This window comes from Cryptomeria japonica, chromosome 10, assembly GCF_030272615.1.
Source record: "Cryptomeria japonica chromosome 10, Sugi_1.0, whole genome shotgun sequence".
NCBI classification, from domain to species: domain Eukaryota; kingdom Viridiplantae; phylum Streptophyta; class Pinopsida; order Cupressales; family Cupressaceae; genus Cryptomeria; species Cryptomeria japonica.
The window spans coordinates 569,170,022-569,190,035 of record NC_081414.1 but is presented as its reverse complement, the minus strand read 5'-3'; the positions used below and the strand labels follow the sequence as shown (position 1 = coordinate 569,190,035).

The 20,014-nt window shown below is 35.3% G+C and overlaps 1 protein-coding gene across 4 annotated transcripts in view; it reads left to right on the top strand.

Annotated features, from left to right (window-relative positions):
• Window positions 1–19,692, top strand: part of LOC131027725 (protein RDM16) — a 33,711-nt gene extending 14,019 nt beyond the window's left edge. Inside the window, exons 2-7 of one of the 4 annotated variants that reach the window (XM_057957811.2) lie at window positions 16,642–16,737; window positions 16,826–16,941; window positions 17,057–17,515; window positions 17,641–17,835; window positions 17,949–18,112; window positions 18,192–19,692. In XM_057957811.2, the coding sequence (XP_057813794.2) occupies window positions 17,132–17,515; window positions 17,641–17,835; window positions 17,949–18,112; window positions 18,192–19,062 (1,614 nt within the window). In that variant the 5' untranslated portion in view covers window positions 16,642–16,737; window positions 16,826–16,941; window positions 17,057–17,131 and the 3' untranslated portion in view covers window positions 19,063–19,692. Of the gene's footprint in view, window positions 1–16,641; window positions 16,942–17,056; window positions 17,516–17,640; window positions 17,836–17,948; window positions 18,113–18,191 lie in introns of those variants that run through there. The other 3 variants (XM_057957812.2, XM_057957810.2, XM_057957814.2) reach the window with 3 other exon arrangements.
• Window positions 19,693–20,014: the final 322 nt, after the last annotated feature.

Sequence of the window (20,014 nt, the reverse complement as noted above, 5' to 3'; positions counted from 1 at the left end):
GCTTATTGTACCGTTGATGTCAGCATGATGTTCTGTTGATGTCAACACTGATGCATTGTTCTTTTGCTGCAAAGTGTTGACCTTTTTTTTTTAATTAAAAAAAATAATCTTTTAACATGCACCAACTTGATATTTTTTTTTTTTTGAAAAAAAAAATAAAAAACTCAACAATCAATTTTTTTTTTAACCAGCCAGTTGATTTGTTTTTTTTGAAAATATTTCTGACGCACGTGCATGTACAACAGTACGGATTTTCGTGCCTCGAAAAACGTGCCAATAAAAATGTCCCAGATTCCCCTGTCACCAAAAATAGGCAAATTATATATTAAAATTCATGGAAGCAGCCTTTTGAATCCAACCGTGAGGTCCTTTTGGGCCCAAATTGCTCCAAAAACAGGTGCCCCCTTGGATCACAAAAAAAAACTGAATTTTCAAACCCTCATAGATTTGGCCTTGTGAATCAAAAATTGACAAACAAAAGGTCAATCTTGACTATTTGACACATGCCGGATTCAATGGTGAGGTCCAAATCAACCCAAATTGCACATAAGACCTTATATAGGTAGAATCTCCCAATTTGAAGAACAGGAAAGCTTTAGGTCTGAAGCTCTAATACCATGTTAAAGTTGAGAAATACAACCTCACAGAACCCAGTGAACACCTATATGCAAATAACCTGTCACAACAATGAAAGATTCACACAAAACATAAAGATTGCTTTGAAAACCTAGAGAAAAAAAATGCAGTAATAATAATCAGATTGGTTAGGATTACAAAGGGATCAATCCTTATAAAAGGAGATCAAAACCTAAAAACATAAATCCTAAAAGCAATTAATAATTAATAATGAATTAATTATTAATATTCCTAAGTTTAGCTTCCTAAATTTAGCTTAAGTGAAATAGAGAAAAGGTGACTTAATTATTAAATCAATATGATCTAATTAATTAAGTAAACTAACACCTTTTACTCTAACAATATGTTAAATGTAAATGAATTATAAATTTAATAAAATATTAATAAGTTTACAATTCTAATTTTAATATTTAAATATTAAAATAAAACAATATTGTATTTCTGAAATTTAATCTAAATATTTGAATTTGTTAAATATTATATATTACTAATGAAATATTATAAGTATCAAATTTTAATTTTTTTTATAATAAAATTATAAAAAATAAAACAATAAATTAAAGTAATGTTAAAAAATAAAACAATAATATAAAGTAACATTTTTAATTTATTTATATTAAATGCGCTGGAGGCCTAGCCTGATTGGCGAGAGCTTCCTGTGTAAAGCACGAGGTCATGAGGTGTAGTCTCCCCCCAGCCCACATGGTACTAGAGGACGTGTTGCGCCAGCGTTGCCGGTCATGTTAAAATTTTTACTAGACTTGTTGCAGTTTATAGGGGGCCTGCTTGATTCTTGCAGTCTGAAAAGAGAAGTATATTAAATAGAAATTTTTTTAATAAAAATTTGGTGTAAATATAAACGCTTGTTAAAAACTTAAAAAATGCATATATAAAATTTTATAGAAGATTAATAAACAAATAAATAGAATAAATAAAAAATATAAAAGAACCTTAAAAACAAGCCTACCTATTTGCCGAGTCGCGCAAGTTTGCAAACGCTTGGTGGGAGCTTCACACTTGGAGGGATAAATCTGAACTTGAAGTCATCACAATTCGACGAAAATTAATTCGTTTAAATAGCTGGCTAAAATTTGAAATCGCAGTCTATTGAATTGTAGATTCATTGCCTTTTGATTGATGATGAGCATTGTTTTCTTGCAAAATGTATAAAAAACCCTTAAAACACATTTTTAAAAAATATTCTTAATTTGCATGAATTTATTGACAATTTTTTACGATTTTTATAAAAAAATAAAAGTCCATCAAATTTATAATTTCATGGCCGAAATTCGGCTAACCTTGTGACTTAGGTTTCAATATTAAAATAAAACAATTACCAATCAGATTTAGTATCATATGGGTCATCATTAAGAATTTAAGACCATCATCATCATCATTTTCATTAATATTAAATGATGCAACTAGATTAGGAGAAACACATGGAACCCCCCTACTACTTGGACTAAAAGTGTGCTAGCTACTTTGTTGAAGATATTATAGCTATGGTAGGACTTCGTTGACCAACCTAGCTATCCAAATGTCTAATTGGCCTATCGGCCTTAGACATTATAGGCCAATTAGACATTTGGTCATTCAATTTACTTGTTCAGTTAAACATGATTCGTATTTTAATTTCAGATCAATTGTGATTACCGTTTGCCATGTCATATTTACTATAGTCGTATATATCCGATTATCTACTTACATTATATAATCGAGGGTTGACTATGATTGGTTTAATCATATTTGTTATTGCATTGACTTGTAATCAATTTATCATATCGGACTTGTTACGTATTGGTTAAGTTTATTATGCATAACCGATCATAATTGAATCGGTTGAATGTAAACCCGATTACAATTATGAATCGGTTCTGCATCCAATTGCCATCGTGACTCTTCATATAGAGTCACGACTTATTAAGTTGTCTTCGGGTATCATATATGAATATGATACATTTCTTTTGAATGGCAATAAGGTGAACGATATAATAAGCAAGCAGTTTGTGGGAAATCAATATTAGCAGATCGATAATATACATACAATGAATTACATACAGCAATACGTGAACACTGCAGTTCGTAATTACCATCAACCTAAAGGAGGTCAATATTATACAGCAATCTATTATCATTAGAGATCGTGGCTATACATATAAACCCTGCATATCGTATATATTGTGACAGATTGGATCTCATCTAAATTGTGATATATACACACATTAATTCGTGATCTTCACACACAGCAAATTCAACAGACATTCTGCTAATTGGATTCGTACCTTACATAGTTGAATTGATATCAAACTGAAATCAAGTTTAAATTAAATTAAAACTACCTACTTATACAATCTGATCAAATTTTAACATACTTGACTAGAGAAATGAGAATTGCCCGAACTCGCCCAAACTCGGCGAGTCCGGGTCAGAGTCATGCCTCCCGAGTCTGTAGAGCTCGGACTCGGACTCGGCCGAGTCCAGGAGGCAAAATCGCCAGACTCACCGAGTTGGCGAGTTTGGCCTAAAATCACCAAACTCGTCGAGTCTAGTGCTTGAAACTCGGCTGTCGGCTGGGTTAAATAAAATGACAAAAAAAAATATTTTAAAAAGTTTTTTTAAAATGAATGATCTCGTCTTTGTTCACTACAACCTCTGCTTGAGAATGAGAAAAATTAGGGTTGCAACATGTCAACCAATAGAAAAACAACACCCGACGCCTTTATTAAATAATAAAAGTCTCGCTGCCCCCAAACCCCAGTCAATAGAAGTAGGGAAAATTTAACCTCTGAGTCTGACACTGATTGGATCGACCAGGTAGATATAGAGGCTGAGACTGTAGCCATGGCAGAGGAGGAGCGGAGAGCACGAGCAGAGACAGGAGATTCAGAGGCAGATAGTGACACAGATGTTCTTGATGTTGGTGAGCATGGCATGGTGTCACGGGGAGCGGCTATGGTTGTCGAATCATCCAAGACCTACCTTAGACGCCTTCGTAGGGGGTCAGGGCCGGAGGGTGCAGGTTCCTTTGAGCCATAGGCTTGTAGTTGTTTTTACCTTTGGTATTTGTATGAAACATTTGATGATGATCATATGATGACATGGATTTTTTATTCCATGAGTTTTGCAATATCGTATACATTTGACAATATTTATATATCTATGTTTGTTATTTCCTTCAGCTACAATTTGCGTTTATGCTTATGTGATTGATGTATACTTGTGTATGTAATCAAATGAGCCGAGTTTGATGATGTTATTGTGTCTTTAAGGTGTATTCAATAAAGGGTGCATGAAACAAGTTTTAAATCTTTAAAAATCTCTAAATTTCTTGAGTTTTTCACTTTCTCGAGTCTAGCCGAGTTTGAAGCCGAGTCTGACTCCGAGTCCCGAGTCCGAGCCGAGTCTGAATCCCGTTTCTATGTACTTGACACCTCAAATAGTGAAAATTGTGCAATAGAAGAATATCCAAGCTAGCTTGCTTTGGTCTATATCCCACAAATTCATTACTCTTTGCTTGTACTCATTATCTTTGTGAGTAAAATGTAAGTTGGAATGTATGTAAATTAGCTCCTTTGTTTTACTTGATGCTAATCGGCTGCACTTCATTGAGTAGATGAAGGAGAATGTACCCCAATTTAGTTTAGATGAAGAAGACCCAACAACCTCTAGAAGCAAAGTGAGTTATTGATAGAGTTGTTTAATCAATATATTGTAAATTAAACTTCAAATTTGAAAATGTTAGTTTTTAAAATGAAAAAATCAATTTTAGAGTGGTAAAAATTAATAAACTCGTGATAAAATTTTGATTGCAAGAATACGAAGGTATGGCAATTTGTGGCCATTGAGGTACCTCTTGGCACCAAGAGTGAGCATCCTTCCAATACTTGTCACATAGATAGACCATTGTTAACATTAGATGATGTAATTAGATTAAGACAACTACATGGAACCCCACTACCACTTGGACTAAAAGTGTGTTATCTACTTGACTCCTCAAAAACTGAAGATTGTGCAACAAAAGAAATATCCAAGTCAGTTTGCTTTTGTCTATATCTCACAACTTCATTGCCCTTTCCTTGTACTCATTATCTTTGTGACCAAGAAGGGTGGATGAAGGAGTATGCACTTTGATTGTGTTTAGATGAAGAAAAACTATCAACCTATTGAAGCAAGGTGAGCTTTTGCCAGAGTTGTTAAATCAATAAATTGTAAATCAAACTTCAAATTTGAAAATAGTACTTTTTAAAATGCATGACAAGGATCTCCTTGCTATAATATTTGGGAGCAATGCAAAAGTAAGAAGATGGAGTGGGGTGGTCATTTTTTTTTTGTATCTCTTTGAGGATTTCACTCCTTTTCATTTATGATAGACTTCATCTTTTCAACCATTGAGTTGATGTCATCATAAATCTCTACCAAACATGGCTTATCCATGTTAGTAAAGTGGATCATACTCATGATGGGTTTACTGAAATTATGAAGATATTTTTAACATGATCAGACAAAGTGTCATCTAGGATCATTTGCTTTATATTTGTTAACTTTCTCATTGTTGGATTGCCTCCATATGGATCAAGATTGGTTGATATTAGACTATGCTAGAGTGTGAGTGCCTCTTGCACATTCACAAATCAATTCAAAATAATTGCGTTGGATGCAAATTTGGTTTCAACAACCTATTTGAAAAGAAAAAATAAAAAAATAAAAACAAAGAAGAATGCATACTTAAATTTTTAAAAATAAATTACCAAAGTGAAACTCAAAATTTAAAATTACATTGTTTCAAATTTCAATTACCTTCAGTAATTCTAATCGTGAGGATGATTTAGAAATGGCCCACGACATGTGGTGGGTTGTAATGAACATTTGGATCTCTTCAGCCTTAGCATAGACTTGTCTGTAATTTCCCCACCTTGAAATAGAATTTAATAATAAATGATAATAATAAAATTTAAACCTTAAAAATTAAATTAAAATATAAAATAATATAATTAAATATGATTAATTAAAAATTAATTAAGTTAATGAAAAGTCAAAAGACATGAAAGGAAAAGTTGTGACTTCCTCAACAATGAGATATAAAAGGGAGAAGAGAACCTCATTTGAGGGGGGGATAATTTGGAAATGAGAAGTGCAGATCTGATTTAAATAATAAGTGCAGATCTGATTATGAAAGGCTGTCCCCCTTTCAAAGGGTAGAAATAATGAAGAGTTGCACTCTTTCAAAGAGTGCTAATGGTGAAAGGGTGTGTCTCTTGCCAAAGGGCATACATGATGAAGAGGCGTGACCTCTCCCTCAAATTGAGAGATATAGAAAGGAAAAAAAAGACAAAAACTACACCCATATCCACACACTGGCCCACAGTCTGTACAGGTATGCATACGTATGACCGAATAATGAAGGTTTAATAATGTTTATATAAGAGCATGTCCTCCTTTCGATATATACATGTCACTTCTTAATCTGAAATGATATTCTGTGCAAACACTATAGTATTCTAAATCATTTTTTTAGTCTGAAATAATATACTATATAATACTCTGAGAATTCATATGCTGCAAACACTATAACACTTTTGGATATTAACATACTGTTGACATATTTAGAAATAGAAGTATGAATTTATATCGAATCATTCTGCAATATCAATATTAGTCACTGAATATTCATAAATAACAGTAATAAATTAAATACGTATTGAATCATTCTGGGAATGCGGTACATGACTGGAAAATAAGGGTAATAGAGTAAAATCTACAGTGAATTAAGTCATGACAGATATTTGAACAATTGGTATTTGGCGGAAATTGATATGAGTAAATATTCTGGAAATTAACTGATAAATAACCAGATTGATAATAAGACACAAACATTGATAATAATATATTTACTAATGACAGTCTGAACCAAATCCATCCCTGTGAAGTAGGGAGAACTGCTGGAGGGCACCCTACCTGATAAATGGGTAGGGAGAACTGCTATAGGGCACCCTACAAGATCATTAACTGGGGAGAACTGCTGGAGGGCACCCTACCTGATAAATGGGTAGGGAGAACTGCTATAGGGCACCCTACAAGATCATTAAGTGGGGAGAACTGCTATAGGGCACCCTGCCTGATAAATGGGTAGGGAGAACTGCTATAGGGCACCCTACGAGATCATTAAGTGGGGAGAACTGTTGGAGGGCACCCTACCTGATAAATGGGTAGGGAGAACTGCTATAGGGCACCCTACAAGATCACTGGGAAGGGAGAACTGCTATGGGGCACCCTACATGGTAGTACTGAGTATGGGAAACTGTTGATAAGACACCCTACATTAGTATATTTTCCCATTATTCCTAATCTATGATTTAGTCTTTGACACTGCTACCTTAATTTTAGTTTATAATTAATTCTGAATATACTTACTTATATGTTAATTACTTAAATAATTCATAGCATCTTCTAACCTGGTTTTGCAAGTTTGGACAAGCAGAAAGTAAGGTACGTACTTTCAACCCTACTAGGACCCATAACTAGGGCATTTCCAGTTATTTTCCCTAAGGGACATTACATTGTCTGATTGGATATATTTTCCTACCCAACTTTTTTAGCATGAGGTTGAGTGAGTGGACAGCTCAAAGTGTCCAAAATATATATGAGAAGTGTTTCTCAACCACATACTAGGCACTTTTCTATTTTTTGTGTTGTCAATTATGAGTAGGAAATTTGAAGACCCACTTCCTAATTGCATCATAAGGATGTTAGCAATAGATTGTTCATTATTCACCTATTTCTCACAATCCATGGCTTTCAAAAACATTGCCCCTTTAAGGCACAATGTTATCACAATGATTAACAACCTTTTTCTTCATCTTTCCATCCATTCAAAATGATGGACACCCCTGTTTGTTTTCCATTAGGCTCTAATGTGAGCTAATGAAGTTTTTATATGTTTGACCTCCTTTGATAATAAAGTGTTGCACACTTTCTCATAGCTTGGGCCTATGTACCCTTTTGTTTCTTCATTTACTTTTTTCATCATATCTTGCCAATATGGTGATCAAACAACATTGAAGGACAAATCATTTGCATAGAGGCATCTTGCAACAATTTGATCAGCTATCTCTGAAGTGTCAGTTTTAAATGTCCTCTTTAATGGTCCCTTTGTTCTATTTGTGTTAGCAGGCTCTTCTTTGTTCCTATCCTAAACTTTGTGGCTCTCTACTACAACATCTAGGATGACCTAATGAGATGGAGAAGCAAGTGGCCTATGTGAACCCCTTCCTCTTTTCAAAGGATGCCCTGTTCTATTATCAACTCTAGCATCTGCATCCTCTTGGTCTTTGATATATTTCGTTATTTAATGAAGTGGCACAGTACACCATTCATTCATGGATATGCTTTGATTCCCAATATAAAAATGGCACATAAATGTGCTTTCACTTGATTGTATAAAATTGTATATATGTGATCACATTCGTTGCTTATCCAACGACTTTTCTTGCCACTTGGGATTTGTTAAGTCATTTCCACATGGCTCCACAAAGGTGAAATTAGGTCAGGTTTGAAGCAGAGTTAGTCAATGAAGCTAGAACCAGCTGCCATCTTACAATGTACTAGTAATCTCTGTGTAGTGACAATGGGCCTACAACATGAAGTTTGACAAACATTGGATATTATTATAAAATTGAACTGTTAGCATCTTAGATGTTACTTTTAACTTCAAGTTCAAGGTTCATTATTCTCATTCATCCTATAGTTTGATTTAATATTGACCTTGATCAACAGTTTGAATTTGTTCCAAATCTTTCAGTTTTCCGTGTTCACTGTTTGAGTCATTTGTATGTAGAAAGATACTCTCAAGGTACTTACAATAAGTTGAAGAGAAGAAAGATCAGTCCTTGCAAAGTATTATAGACATTTTATGTTAAAATGGGCAAAGAGAGCGTGCAGATAAACCATACATTCTAATTTATGCCGGTTCTGTTTAGCATCCTTAGAGTGATTTACTGATTCACTTTCTAATTTAAATTTAAACAATGTATATTCTATCTAATGTAGTTCTCAATATTATCTCTTGAGCTTTTCAGCATTTGGATTTCCAGGTGTAGTCCATCATTGGGTGTGTTTGTGCTTTTACTGTTTCTATTAAAGAATAGGTTGGAGAATGGGCAAAAAGAGCATTTTATTATTATAAATTTAATAAAAAAAAAAGTGGTTAAAACTTAAAAACCTATATTGTTGGTTTGAAACTTTGAACTGCAAATCAAAAACCTTCGTTTGACCTTGCATAGGGTATTACTTCTGTTAGCAGACCTTGCAATGTTTAGTTAGGTGAATGGTGTTCAGGTTTGTATTTGCATGCCTGTTTGCATTTGTATGCCATCTCACAAAAGTTTAAAAATATGAAATCGATGTATAAAAGAATGAGATGAAGGAGATGCCACCATTTTTGGTTTTCTATCCTCAAAAAGTCAATGAAAAAATCACCTATGACTGGAATTGTGATGGAATCGCTTCAGACGTGCCATGTCACAGCCGGAATCACAGGGGTTTGCTTTGACCTAGAAAATGTTGAACCTTGGACAAATCTGCAAAAGATTCCAACCTGGTTTTGGTACATTTCATACCTAGAATTGTTATGACGATTTGGCAATATAGAATAAACATTTAAAGTCTAAACCATTTTTACTTGAGCTGATGAGAAGGCTGTTATTTTAAAAACATGATATATATTAGTGTTAGTGTTACACTTATACCATATTCTTTAGTGGCACAAGTTATTGTCATGGATTACACATAGATAGACCTGTTAATAAAAATTCAGCACACATAGACGGAGTTTCCTGACCAGGGGATGGGAAGATCGAGGGCCTAAATTTGGGTATGATGTGGGGATGGCGGGGGGACGGCGGCAGAGTGGTGCTGATTAAATATAGAGGTGAATGAAATCTTCGAGGCAAAATCTGCAATATAACATCTCTGTGAGTGCCCCATGAAAGGCCAACTAATTTTCACAAAGTTAAAAGTTGCAATCAGTATGTAATGGCATGTGCCATATAGCAAGTGACCTGGCAGCGTCCCTGACAGAGGTGGTGGAGGTGGCTCACTATATTAACTCTTTGGGTTATAAAATGAAAATTTTCTGCTATGAAATTTTTTGTAAATTTTCACATGAGAAAATTGCAAGTCTAATAGTGCATTTATTTAGGTGTTATAGTTCTTGTCAACCAAATATCAGCAATTGATGAAAAAACCAGTCTCATTTACATGACATAAGTAAGAAACTTATATTTTGAAGTTTCCCTAATCTCAAGGAATGTTTCCGAGATATGCATAGAGATGCTAAGGAAACTTAGCTGAAGTCTCCTTAAGTCTACAGACATTTCCCTTCTAGATAGGGATATGTTTCCAATGGAACAGATGAGTACCAGGGGCTAGGGTAAGAGTCTCCAGGCAATCATACTTTGATTTTGTCAATTTTTAGGTTCAGTCCAAAATAATGTGTTGCAGGTGAATGCATTGGCAAATCTAGCCTCTTTGTCTACATTATATAAGAAAGCTTGCAGACTAGTTCTTCAATTTTTTCCAATTGCTTAATATAAGAGTTCTGTTTTTTTTGTTTAAAAAATTGGCCATTTGGCAGAGAAGCTCATAGAAAATACTCTAATTAAGTTTTTCTTTGTCACAGTGTTTCCTAGCAATGATACTTTTGTGTTAACAATATGCATAACATATTTTTCATGGTCTTTTTGTATACTAAACATTCATATGCAGTTGAGCCTTGTAATGAACATGCTCAAATTTCTGTTACAATATGGTACTTATTTGTGTTGATTTTAGTGATCAGATTTAGAATAACTTAGAAATAACACAAAGCAATCACACAAAAGAGACTTGACACCAAGAATACCCTAGGAAAACCTCCCTCTTGGAGGAAAAACCCAGCATCAAGTCCAGATCAAAATCCTTTAATCATGAGCAAATTACAAGTACAATGAAGATCAGATCACTTATCTGATTAAGTCATCAACCTAGGGCAGAGCTTTGCCCAATCTAAATCACTGATGTGCAGGCCCTAATTCGCTGATCCTACAAGTAGGGTTTTGGCACCACTGAAGAGGATGATCGCTGCTCTAAATTAGTGAGTTGGACAACTCAATATCGCCCAGCATAGTCGCCCATAATTGGCACAAGTCTGCTCCACAATGGTGATCAGATTCGGGTCTGGAATGGAGCTCAGAATGATCAATAGTTCGCCCAGATATAAGGTAGATTCACAACTTAGATTCCATACTAATTCGCCCAGCCACAAGAACAGAAATTTGGCAGAGTATATGAGGTTTAGATGCCCTAGGACAGATTTGCACTCCTAGATCAGATTCGCTTCAACAAGAATCCAATTCACTGAAGTTCGCTCACACTTGATGAATATCCTTTTTCTGATGATGATGATTGTAGCTGGAAGCAGATCACATAAGGTAGAGAGATATATATTCACTAGTGATTGATGATTTGTGATCCTCAAATCATCTTACTTATATATGAATTCATGTCAACAATAAACCTTGGTCGGCCTTGCATATTCTGGCGCCAAGATATAATTTTGAATTTACAAGTTACATATGGGTCAGGACCCATATACAATTTACAAGTTAAATCACTTGCCCAAATAGGGCCTGCCCTTTTTATTACAAGTTACAAGTATTGTAATCACTTAAGTTATTACAATATATATATTTGCCATCAAATAATTCGAACTAGCTATTTAATTTCAACACTCCCTCTTAGCTAGGGAGGATTATAGCGAGTAACCATATATTATAATAACATATCATGGGCTTCTTTCATGATATCCATCATGCACATCCACAGAGGATGGATCTGAGATACAACCATAGATATCCGTCATACACATCCGCGGAGGATGGATTCAAAGAATACGGTCATGGATTACTTCCATTGTATCCATCAAGCACACCCGCAGAGGATGGATCCACCTTGCACTTCGCAGAAGGTGGGAGAGGTATTATACCTCAAAGAAACTACCACCTTGCACTCCACAAAGGGTGATCCCACCTTGCACTCCGCAGAGGGTGGAAGATATACACAATGTATCATAGGAGCTGAAAACTCCCTCTTAGCCAAAGTATATTCCAAAGAAACAAGGAACACATGTTAGTTTTATCTTGAAACAGAGAATTATGATCAAGAACATCCTTGTAATAATCATATAACAATTATAAATTCAGAACTGATTTGAGTTCAAATGTTTAGCCATACTCTCTCAAATCCAATGCTAGATGTAAATCAGATTTCAACATCAATGGTTAGAAAACAACAATATGTTTAAGCTTTACTAAATATAATGCATTCACTAAGGATTATGGGGAATATGTAACTCCCTTTTAATCCCTATCTAAGTGATAAATTCATAAAACTTGTTGATTTACTCTTACTTACGAAATGGACCCATAGCATAGTTTAAAAATCTATCAACTATATCCTTATTGAAAGTGAGAGTTGAAAGCTTGTATAGGCTTTCATATCTAATCCAGATGGCACGAGCTGATTTGAGGTTGGACTCCTTAGGCCATGCAAGAACTCTTCCTTCAAAAAATACAACCTGATAACCTTTATCTTCTAGAGCAGATATAGAGATTAGATTCCTTTTTATTCCAGGTACAAACAAAACATTACTGAGATGAAGGGAAATACCAGAATCTAATTTTAACGAAGTAGAGCCAAAACCTTTTACTGCATAACGAGCATTGTCACCAATAGTCACATGAAGGTTGGACTCCTTCTCCACCAAATCTAAGAGATGTTCCCGATAGCTTGTGATGTGTCTAGATGCACCACTGTGAATCAGCCATGTGTTACTATTTGACTGAACATTGCTTGACAAGGCTGAGACAAAGAGGAAATCTTCATTATTTTGTTGTTCTGAGACTTCATTTAGGTTTGCTTCTCCTTGCTCGAGCTGAGATTGACAATCCTTTGCAAAGTGACCATACTTGTTACATCGGAAACATTGGATGTGAGACAAGTCCCTTGGCTTCTTCCTTGAATCAGGAGCAGAGGGTCTGAAATCTCTGTTTCTTTTGAAGTTATTCTTCTTCCAATGGCCACCTTCCTCCTTAGCTGAGAGGACATGATGAACATTGTCACGAGGGCTTCTGATTTTTCCTTTAGCAGCCAAGCCTGATTCTTCTTGAATGCAATCTCCCCTCAATCGATCAAATTGAGGAAGCTCAACTCTGGCACTGATTCCTCGAACAAAAGGTTCCCATGATGGAGGAAGACCATTTAGAGCCATCATAGTTAGGTCACTATCTTCAATAGTCTTCCCAACAGTAGAGAGCCGATCCTTTAGCTCAGAGATCCTCATGAAGTAAGCAACTACAGGTTCTTTCTTCTCTAATTTGATGTGATTAAGCTGCTGCCTTAATGATAGTATATGACTGGTGTTGTTGATCTCATACATCTTTTCCAAAGGGCTAAACATTTCTTTTGCAGTCTTCATTTTGGAGATGCTTGTCACAATATGAGCTTTGACGGAGTCTATTATTATCCTTTGCGCTTGGTAGTCCTCCTCCTTCCAAGCTTCCTTTTCTTCTTCGCCACTAGGTTCAACAACATCCTTATTGACATATTCAGCAAGGTCATTCAAGGCCATCATTATTCTGACCTTCCAAGAAGTGTAGTTGACAGAACCTTCCAACCTATCTTCAGTCTTAAGATAAGAAGCCATGAAAACGGAACTTTGAACAATAGGTTAGACTGAAAATTGATAAATCTGATCACAACTATTTACGAACCAAGCTCTGATACCATGTTGATTTTAGTGATCAGATTTAGAATAACTTAGAAATAACACAAAGCAATCATACAAAAGAGACAAACACCAAGAATACCCTGGGAAAACCTCCCTCTTGGAGGAAAAACCCACCATCAAGTCCAGATCAAAATCCTTTAATCATGAGCAAATTACAAGTACAATGAAGAACAGATCACTTATTTGATTAAGTTATCAACCTAGGGCAGAGCTTTGCCCAATCTGAATCACTGATGTGCAGGCCCTAATTCGCGATCCCACAAGTAGGTTTTCGGCACCACTGAAGAGGATGATCGCTGCTCTAAATTAGTGAGTTAGACAACTCAATATCACCCAGCATAGTCGCCCATAATTGGCACAAGTCTGCTCCACAATGGTGATCATATTCGGGTCTGGAATGGAGCTCAGAATGATCAATAGTTCGTCGAGATATAATTAGATTCACAGCTCAGATTCCATACTAATTCGCCCAGCCACAAGAACAGAAATTTGGCAAGAGTATATGAGGTTTGGATGCCCTAGGACAGATTTGCACTCCTAGATCAGATTCGCTTCAACAAGAATCCAATTCGCTAAAGTTCGCTCACACTTGATGAATACCTTTTTGCTGATGATGATGATTGCATCTGGAAGCAGATCACATAAGGTAGAGAGATATATATTCACTAGTGATTGATGATTTGTGATCCTCAAATCATCTTACTTATATATGAATTCATGTCAACAATAAACCTTGGTTGGCCTTGCATATTTTGGTGCCAAGATATAATTTTGAATTTACAAGTTACATATGGGTTAGGACCCATATACAATTTACAAGTTAAATCACTTGCCTAAATAGGGCCTGCCCTTTTTATTACAAGTTACAAGTATTGTAATCACTTAAGTTATTATGATATATATATTTGCCATCAAATAATTCGAACTAGCTATTTAATTTCAACAATTTGAAATTGATTTAAGGATGACATAAATGTTAGGAATCGAAGATCACAAGGTTTAGCCATGATAACCGTTAATTATATTGATATAAATAATACTGAAGAGATTAAATGTGCAGAAATAAATAAGATAATATTACACAATATACAGGAATTATGTAGGGAAAACATATGGTCAAATTGAAGCTCCCTTCCCTCCCCAATGATATATTTCCCTTGCTTGGGAACTATCCATTACAATTTGGGTAGTTATACTTTTTCAGTATATGACCCTTAATTGATAGACTAATGTTAATATTCAACTATTAATTAACAATCATCCCAAATTTTATATGGCCATATATGCCAATATATGCCATGTATATGAGGCTAAACCTTATATTAAAATAATGCTTATTTAATTTTATTGTTACTAATTATAAATAAGTGTGCTCTGAATAAACATTATGCTCTAACAATAAATTTATTAATGTAATACTAGATGATTGCTAAAAGTACTTCTGATTTGGTATCAAGTTTGTCATATTCCTTTAGCAAGAATCTGTATATTTGAGAATTCATTTTTATTTCATCTATTATTAGTTTTTTTTAAGGTTGAAAGTGCAGTGTATGATTAATTGTAGAACTTATTTTTTTATTACAACCTTACATTGCATGTTAATGATATAATTCTTAATTTTGTATTCTTAAAAGCCATCTTCCATAATCTTAACGATTCATTAGCCTCAGAGTCCTCTTCTTCATCTTAAAAAAGCAAGTGTGAATAGCCAAGTATTCATCGTAGGAAATTTCTTGGTTTTTTATTATCACCACTAACAATCTAACAAATAGTCAAGGAAGTCAGAGGTCTAACTTTAAATTCAACAAGCTTCAGTTCAAAATTCAAATTGCTTAACCAACTTTTCTCTGTAATGCTCTCCTATCTTCTGTTTTCCTAGTTTCCTAATTTTTGCTTCTCTATGCCTGTCTAGTTCTACCAGGATACTTTATACTATTTTCTTTTTCCCATTGAACGTGTTCTATCAAGACTAGGAAGAGGAAAATTAATCACAACAGCTGGATACGCATCTATAGATTACATTGGTTGGAAATCAACCAAGAATTTTAACAACAATTCCAGTCTTGCTTGGACCTTAACTCTACAACAGTTAAGAGACAAGGTTTAACTGATTGAAATCAAGATACATGTACTGATATATTCTTGGAAGGTCCAACAATATTAACATCCTCCTGTCCAAGTAATGGGATGGTATTCCCAATTTGCTAGTATGTTAGGAAAAGTGCAACAGAATCCTTGAGCCCAGGTGGTTGTATATACTACAAATAGTCCCGTATACATAGTTAAATGAAGATTAAACCATAAACAGTGCTAACATAAAGACATAAGTGTCAAATGCAGTACCAGTATTATCAATGTCAATATACAGCAGCTCACTGACTAGTACAATTTTCAAAAGTAACATGTTATCAATGGCTTCAAGATCATAAATACAAGCTGTAAAATAAAAAGTTTCAAAGATCAATCCAGCTTCACCAAACAAGCTGCTTTAGATAGTTAGGTCTTTTTGTCTTAAGGTCATCTCCTATTTAGTTTAAAAGAAACCTTCCTTTTGGTGCACTCTGGTCCCTTTGAATGTCCTATCTTCTTATCTTGGCGACTACTATAATTATATTGGGTGCCTTAACTTCTTATCTAGGCCCTTCCATCAGTAAGGAAGATGGATGGTGGTGCACTCCCTGTTCCAATTATTGTAGTTATGAAGTGAGGCAACTACTGTAATTTAATTGGGCAGAGCAGGGCCCTTCCATAAAAAATGGATAATGGGGTACACACTGGGTTTCTCTCATTTGTTGTTTGTGGTTATAAAATTGCTTGTACGTGTCAAATGCACAGGGTCCATTTGAATAATGTAGGTGATTGTTTTTGAGCAAATGAGAAGCTTAGTTTGTGGTATCTGATAACATTGGAATAATTTCATATTTGGTTCTTTGTAATTAAGTTTCAACGTACACAGAGCTGCCTATTGAGTGGTTGTGCTCTTAGAAATAATTACAACTGCTTTTCTCCCTTTTTATTTTCATGATTACTCCTATAATGATTGTACTTTTGATGCCCTGGTATGTATTTACTAGGCATAAACACAGTTTCCTTGAATAGGGTCATACTAATTCATAAGTGGGTGAAATTGAACAAGATAATTTGGAAGAATTGAATTCTGGCAAAACTTGTTTTCTTGATAGGGTGTTCAACAAGGTCTAACTGTACTGGCATCAAAGGAATCATCAAGGGATTTGCCAAAGCCCATAGCTATTTTGGAGTTTCCTACAGACACAAAGGTATCTACAGTTTTTAGCACCAATGTAGTTGAAAATAAGGCAGATAATATTGCCAGATCTCATGAGGTTTTTGGGAAAACCAGCACAGATGGGACTGCAACAACTAGCAAAGGTGGAAGTTTGTCTCTTGATGCTTTAGCCAAGGCAAAGAAGGCACTGCAAATACAGAAAGAGCTTTCAGAAAAATTGAAGAAATTGCCTCAGGTGAGTTTTTGTTTGATTTTGTAATTATGGTAAGCTGTAAAATTTTATTTTGTTGCTAGTTAAAACTTCAGATTTTTGCTTTGTAAACTTACTGTTGTTAATCTGTCTAATGTAGTTGAATAAATCTGCTGGTAAAAGTTCTACTGCACCATCATCTGCAGCACCTGTTCTAACAGAAGGGTCAGCATCTATGAAGGCAACAGCATCCAGTTCTGTGCCTTTGGCCATGACAACTGTGGGTACAGTTCAGTCTAAGGCATCTGCAGGGAATATTAATTTTGCACCTGGAATGACTGGAGTGGCAGGTCTTATGCCAGGTCATGCAAATATGCCAAATTTTGAAGCAGTGAAAAGAGCACAAGAACTTGCGGCGAGAATGGGGTTTCACCAGGATCCTGAATCAATGCCATTTTTGAACATGTTTCCTGGTCAAATGGCTGATGAATTTGGTACTGCTGGCCAGCAAAAACCTGCAAAGGCTCCTGTGCTCCGCCTTGATGCACAGGGTCGTGAAATAGATGAGCATGGTAATGTGGTTGACAAACCGAAAATAACAAACTTAAGCACCTTAAAGGTAGGATTACAAAGTGTGCAATGAAAAGACAAACGGTGTAATGTCTTTTATTTTATGCTACTGTGATGTTTGACTGATTCTAACTGTTATGTAACATGTTGTTTCAATAATGTTCCAATCTTTAGGTTAATATAAACAAACAGAAAAAGGAAGCATTTCAAATCCTAAGGCCAGAACTTGATGAAATTCCTGCTACAAATCCACATTTTGATTCAAGAATGGGTATTGATAAAACAAAGCTTGTTAGGCCTAAGAGGATGACATTTCAATTTGTTGAGGAAGGCAAATGGTCAAAGCAGGCAGAAATATTGAAATTTAAGGTGATATTCATTTTGAGATTTTTTTTCTTATATATATATTTTTTTGTGAAGATTCACATGATTTTGAGAATTATCATTATTTACTTGTATTTTTTACTGGATATTGTGTATAGAGTCAATTTGGAGAAGCTCAAGCTAAGGAGCTGAAGATTAAACAAGCCCAGCTAGCAAAGGCAAAGGCTGAGCTTGATATCAATCCAAATCTGATTGAAGTGTCTGAAAGAGTTCCCACAAAAGAAGAAAAACCAAAGGATCCAATACCCGATGTTGAGTGGTGGTGAGTATTTCTTATTTCTGTGTTCAGTGGACCACATACTTTGAAACGGTATTGAATTTGTCTTTTCTTGCATATCTAGGGATGTGGTGTTGTTACCTTCTAGCAAGTACACTGATGTCACTGAAGGTGAATTTAAAGTGAAGATGGAAAAGCTTACCATATATGTAGAGCATCCTCAACCAATTGAGCCTCCTGCAGAACCTCTTCCACCACCCCCTCAGCCTTTAAAGCTGACAAAGAAGGAGCAGAAGAAATTACGTACACAGCGGCGACTTGCGAAAGAAAAGGATAGGCAGGAGATGATAAGACAGGGTCTGATTGAGCCTCCAAAGCCAAAAATAAAGATGAGCAATCTTATGAAGGTCCTTGGTGCCGAGGCCACCCAAGATCCAACAAAACTTGAAATGGAAATTCGTAGTGCTGCTGCTGAACGTGAGCAGGCCCATGTGGACAGAAATATTGCTCGCAAGCTCACTCCAGCCGAGCGTTGTGAAAAGAAAGAAAGAAAACTCTTTGATGATCCAAATACCTTGGAAACAATTGTTTCTGTCTTCAAGATTCTTGACCTGTCACATCCTCAGACACGCTTCAAAGTGGATGTCAATGCTCAAGAGAATAGATTATCTGGTTGTGCAGTTATCTCGGATAGCATGAGTGTTGTAGTTGTTGAAGGGGGTAACAAGTCCATTAAAAGATATGGGAAACTGATGCTTCGCCGCATCAACTGGGCTGCAGCTGTTGTGAAGGAAGAAGATGAAGAAGAAGATGAGGATCGTCCTGTTAATAAATGTCAACTAGTTTGGCAGGGCAGTGTGGCCAAATCAAGTTTTAATAGATTTGTGATTCAGCAGTGCAGAACTGAAGCTGCAGCCCGTAAATTCTTTGCTGATGCTGGGGTGGTACACTATTGGGACCTTGCAGTTAATTTTTCTGATGATCAAATTTTTTAGGGAATAAGAACATATTGGAGACGTAAAGGCATCCCAGGTAACTGTATTAGCTGAACATGTTTTCAAGGGAATCCTTAGAGAATTTGTGTTACCCTGTTGGTAACTACTAAGTAATTGGAAATATAGTTTCTTGCACCTTATCTTCTTTGGAGAATAGGCCCTTATTCCCATATTTCCAACTTTATGCCATGCCAACTGCTCTTGATACCAAATTATTTGATGAACTCAAGATGTATCTAATGCCTTTGGATGGCAAGGGCAGGATCAATTTTTGTGGTGTTCTGTTGGATTATATGCAACTTATTAGGTTGTAGGTAAGTCACTGAGAATTTGCCAACTAGACTTTTCCTCACACAAGTTTACTTGAGGAACGACAATTAGCACCATATGTTTTGCTTTACAATATCAAAATGAGAAAAAAGTACCTCCAACTATATTATTGATGAAAAGCCAATTCGTGATTATTTTGACAAGGTCAAGCTTCTCTGTATTTCTTTTAAAATGAAGTTACATGGATAGCACTCAAAAAAAGGTACAATATAATCGGAATTAGAAGCTTAAGCTGGATAGGCATACTTCTTGAATTTCATCCAGAATATTATAAATATTAGCATCTATATTTTTCCAGTCTGTCTGGCTGTGTGGCATATAGTAATAAGGTACTATCGTCTCCAATATTTATTTCTGAGAGATATTTATTTCTGTTCAATATTCTCAATATGGTTCATTCAATATTTGTGGGCTGTGTTGAACTTCCTTTATCCTAAATATGACATCCATGAATGGAAGAAAAATTGTACTCATTTAATTTATTTAACTCATCTAGTCATCACTTGCATGAAAAGGTGATTGTAAATCATCCCTAAATATTGCATAGTTTGTTATGCACACTTATGTCAAAGTTGGTGTTTACTATTCACTGCAGAAAAATAAAGAGCTCAATACAGTTTTT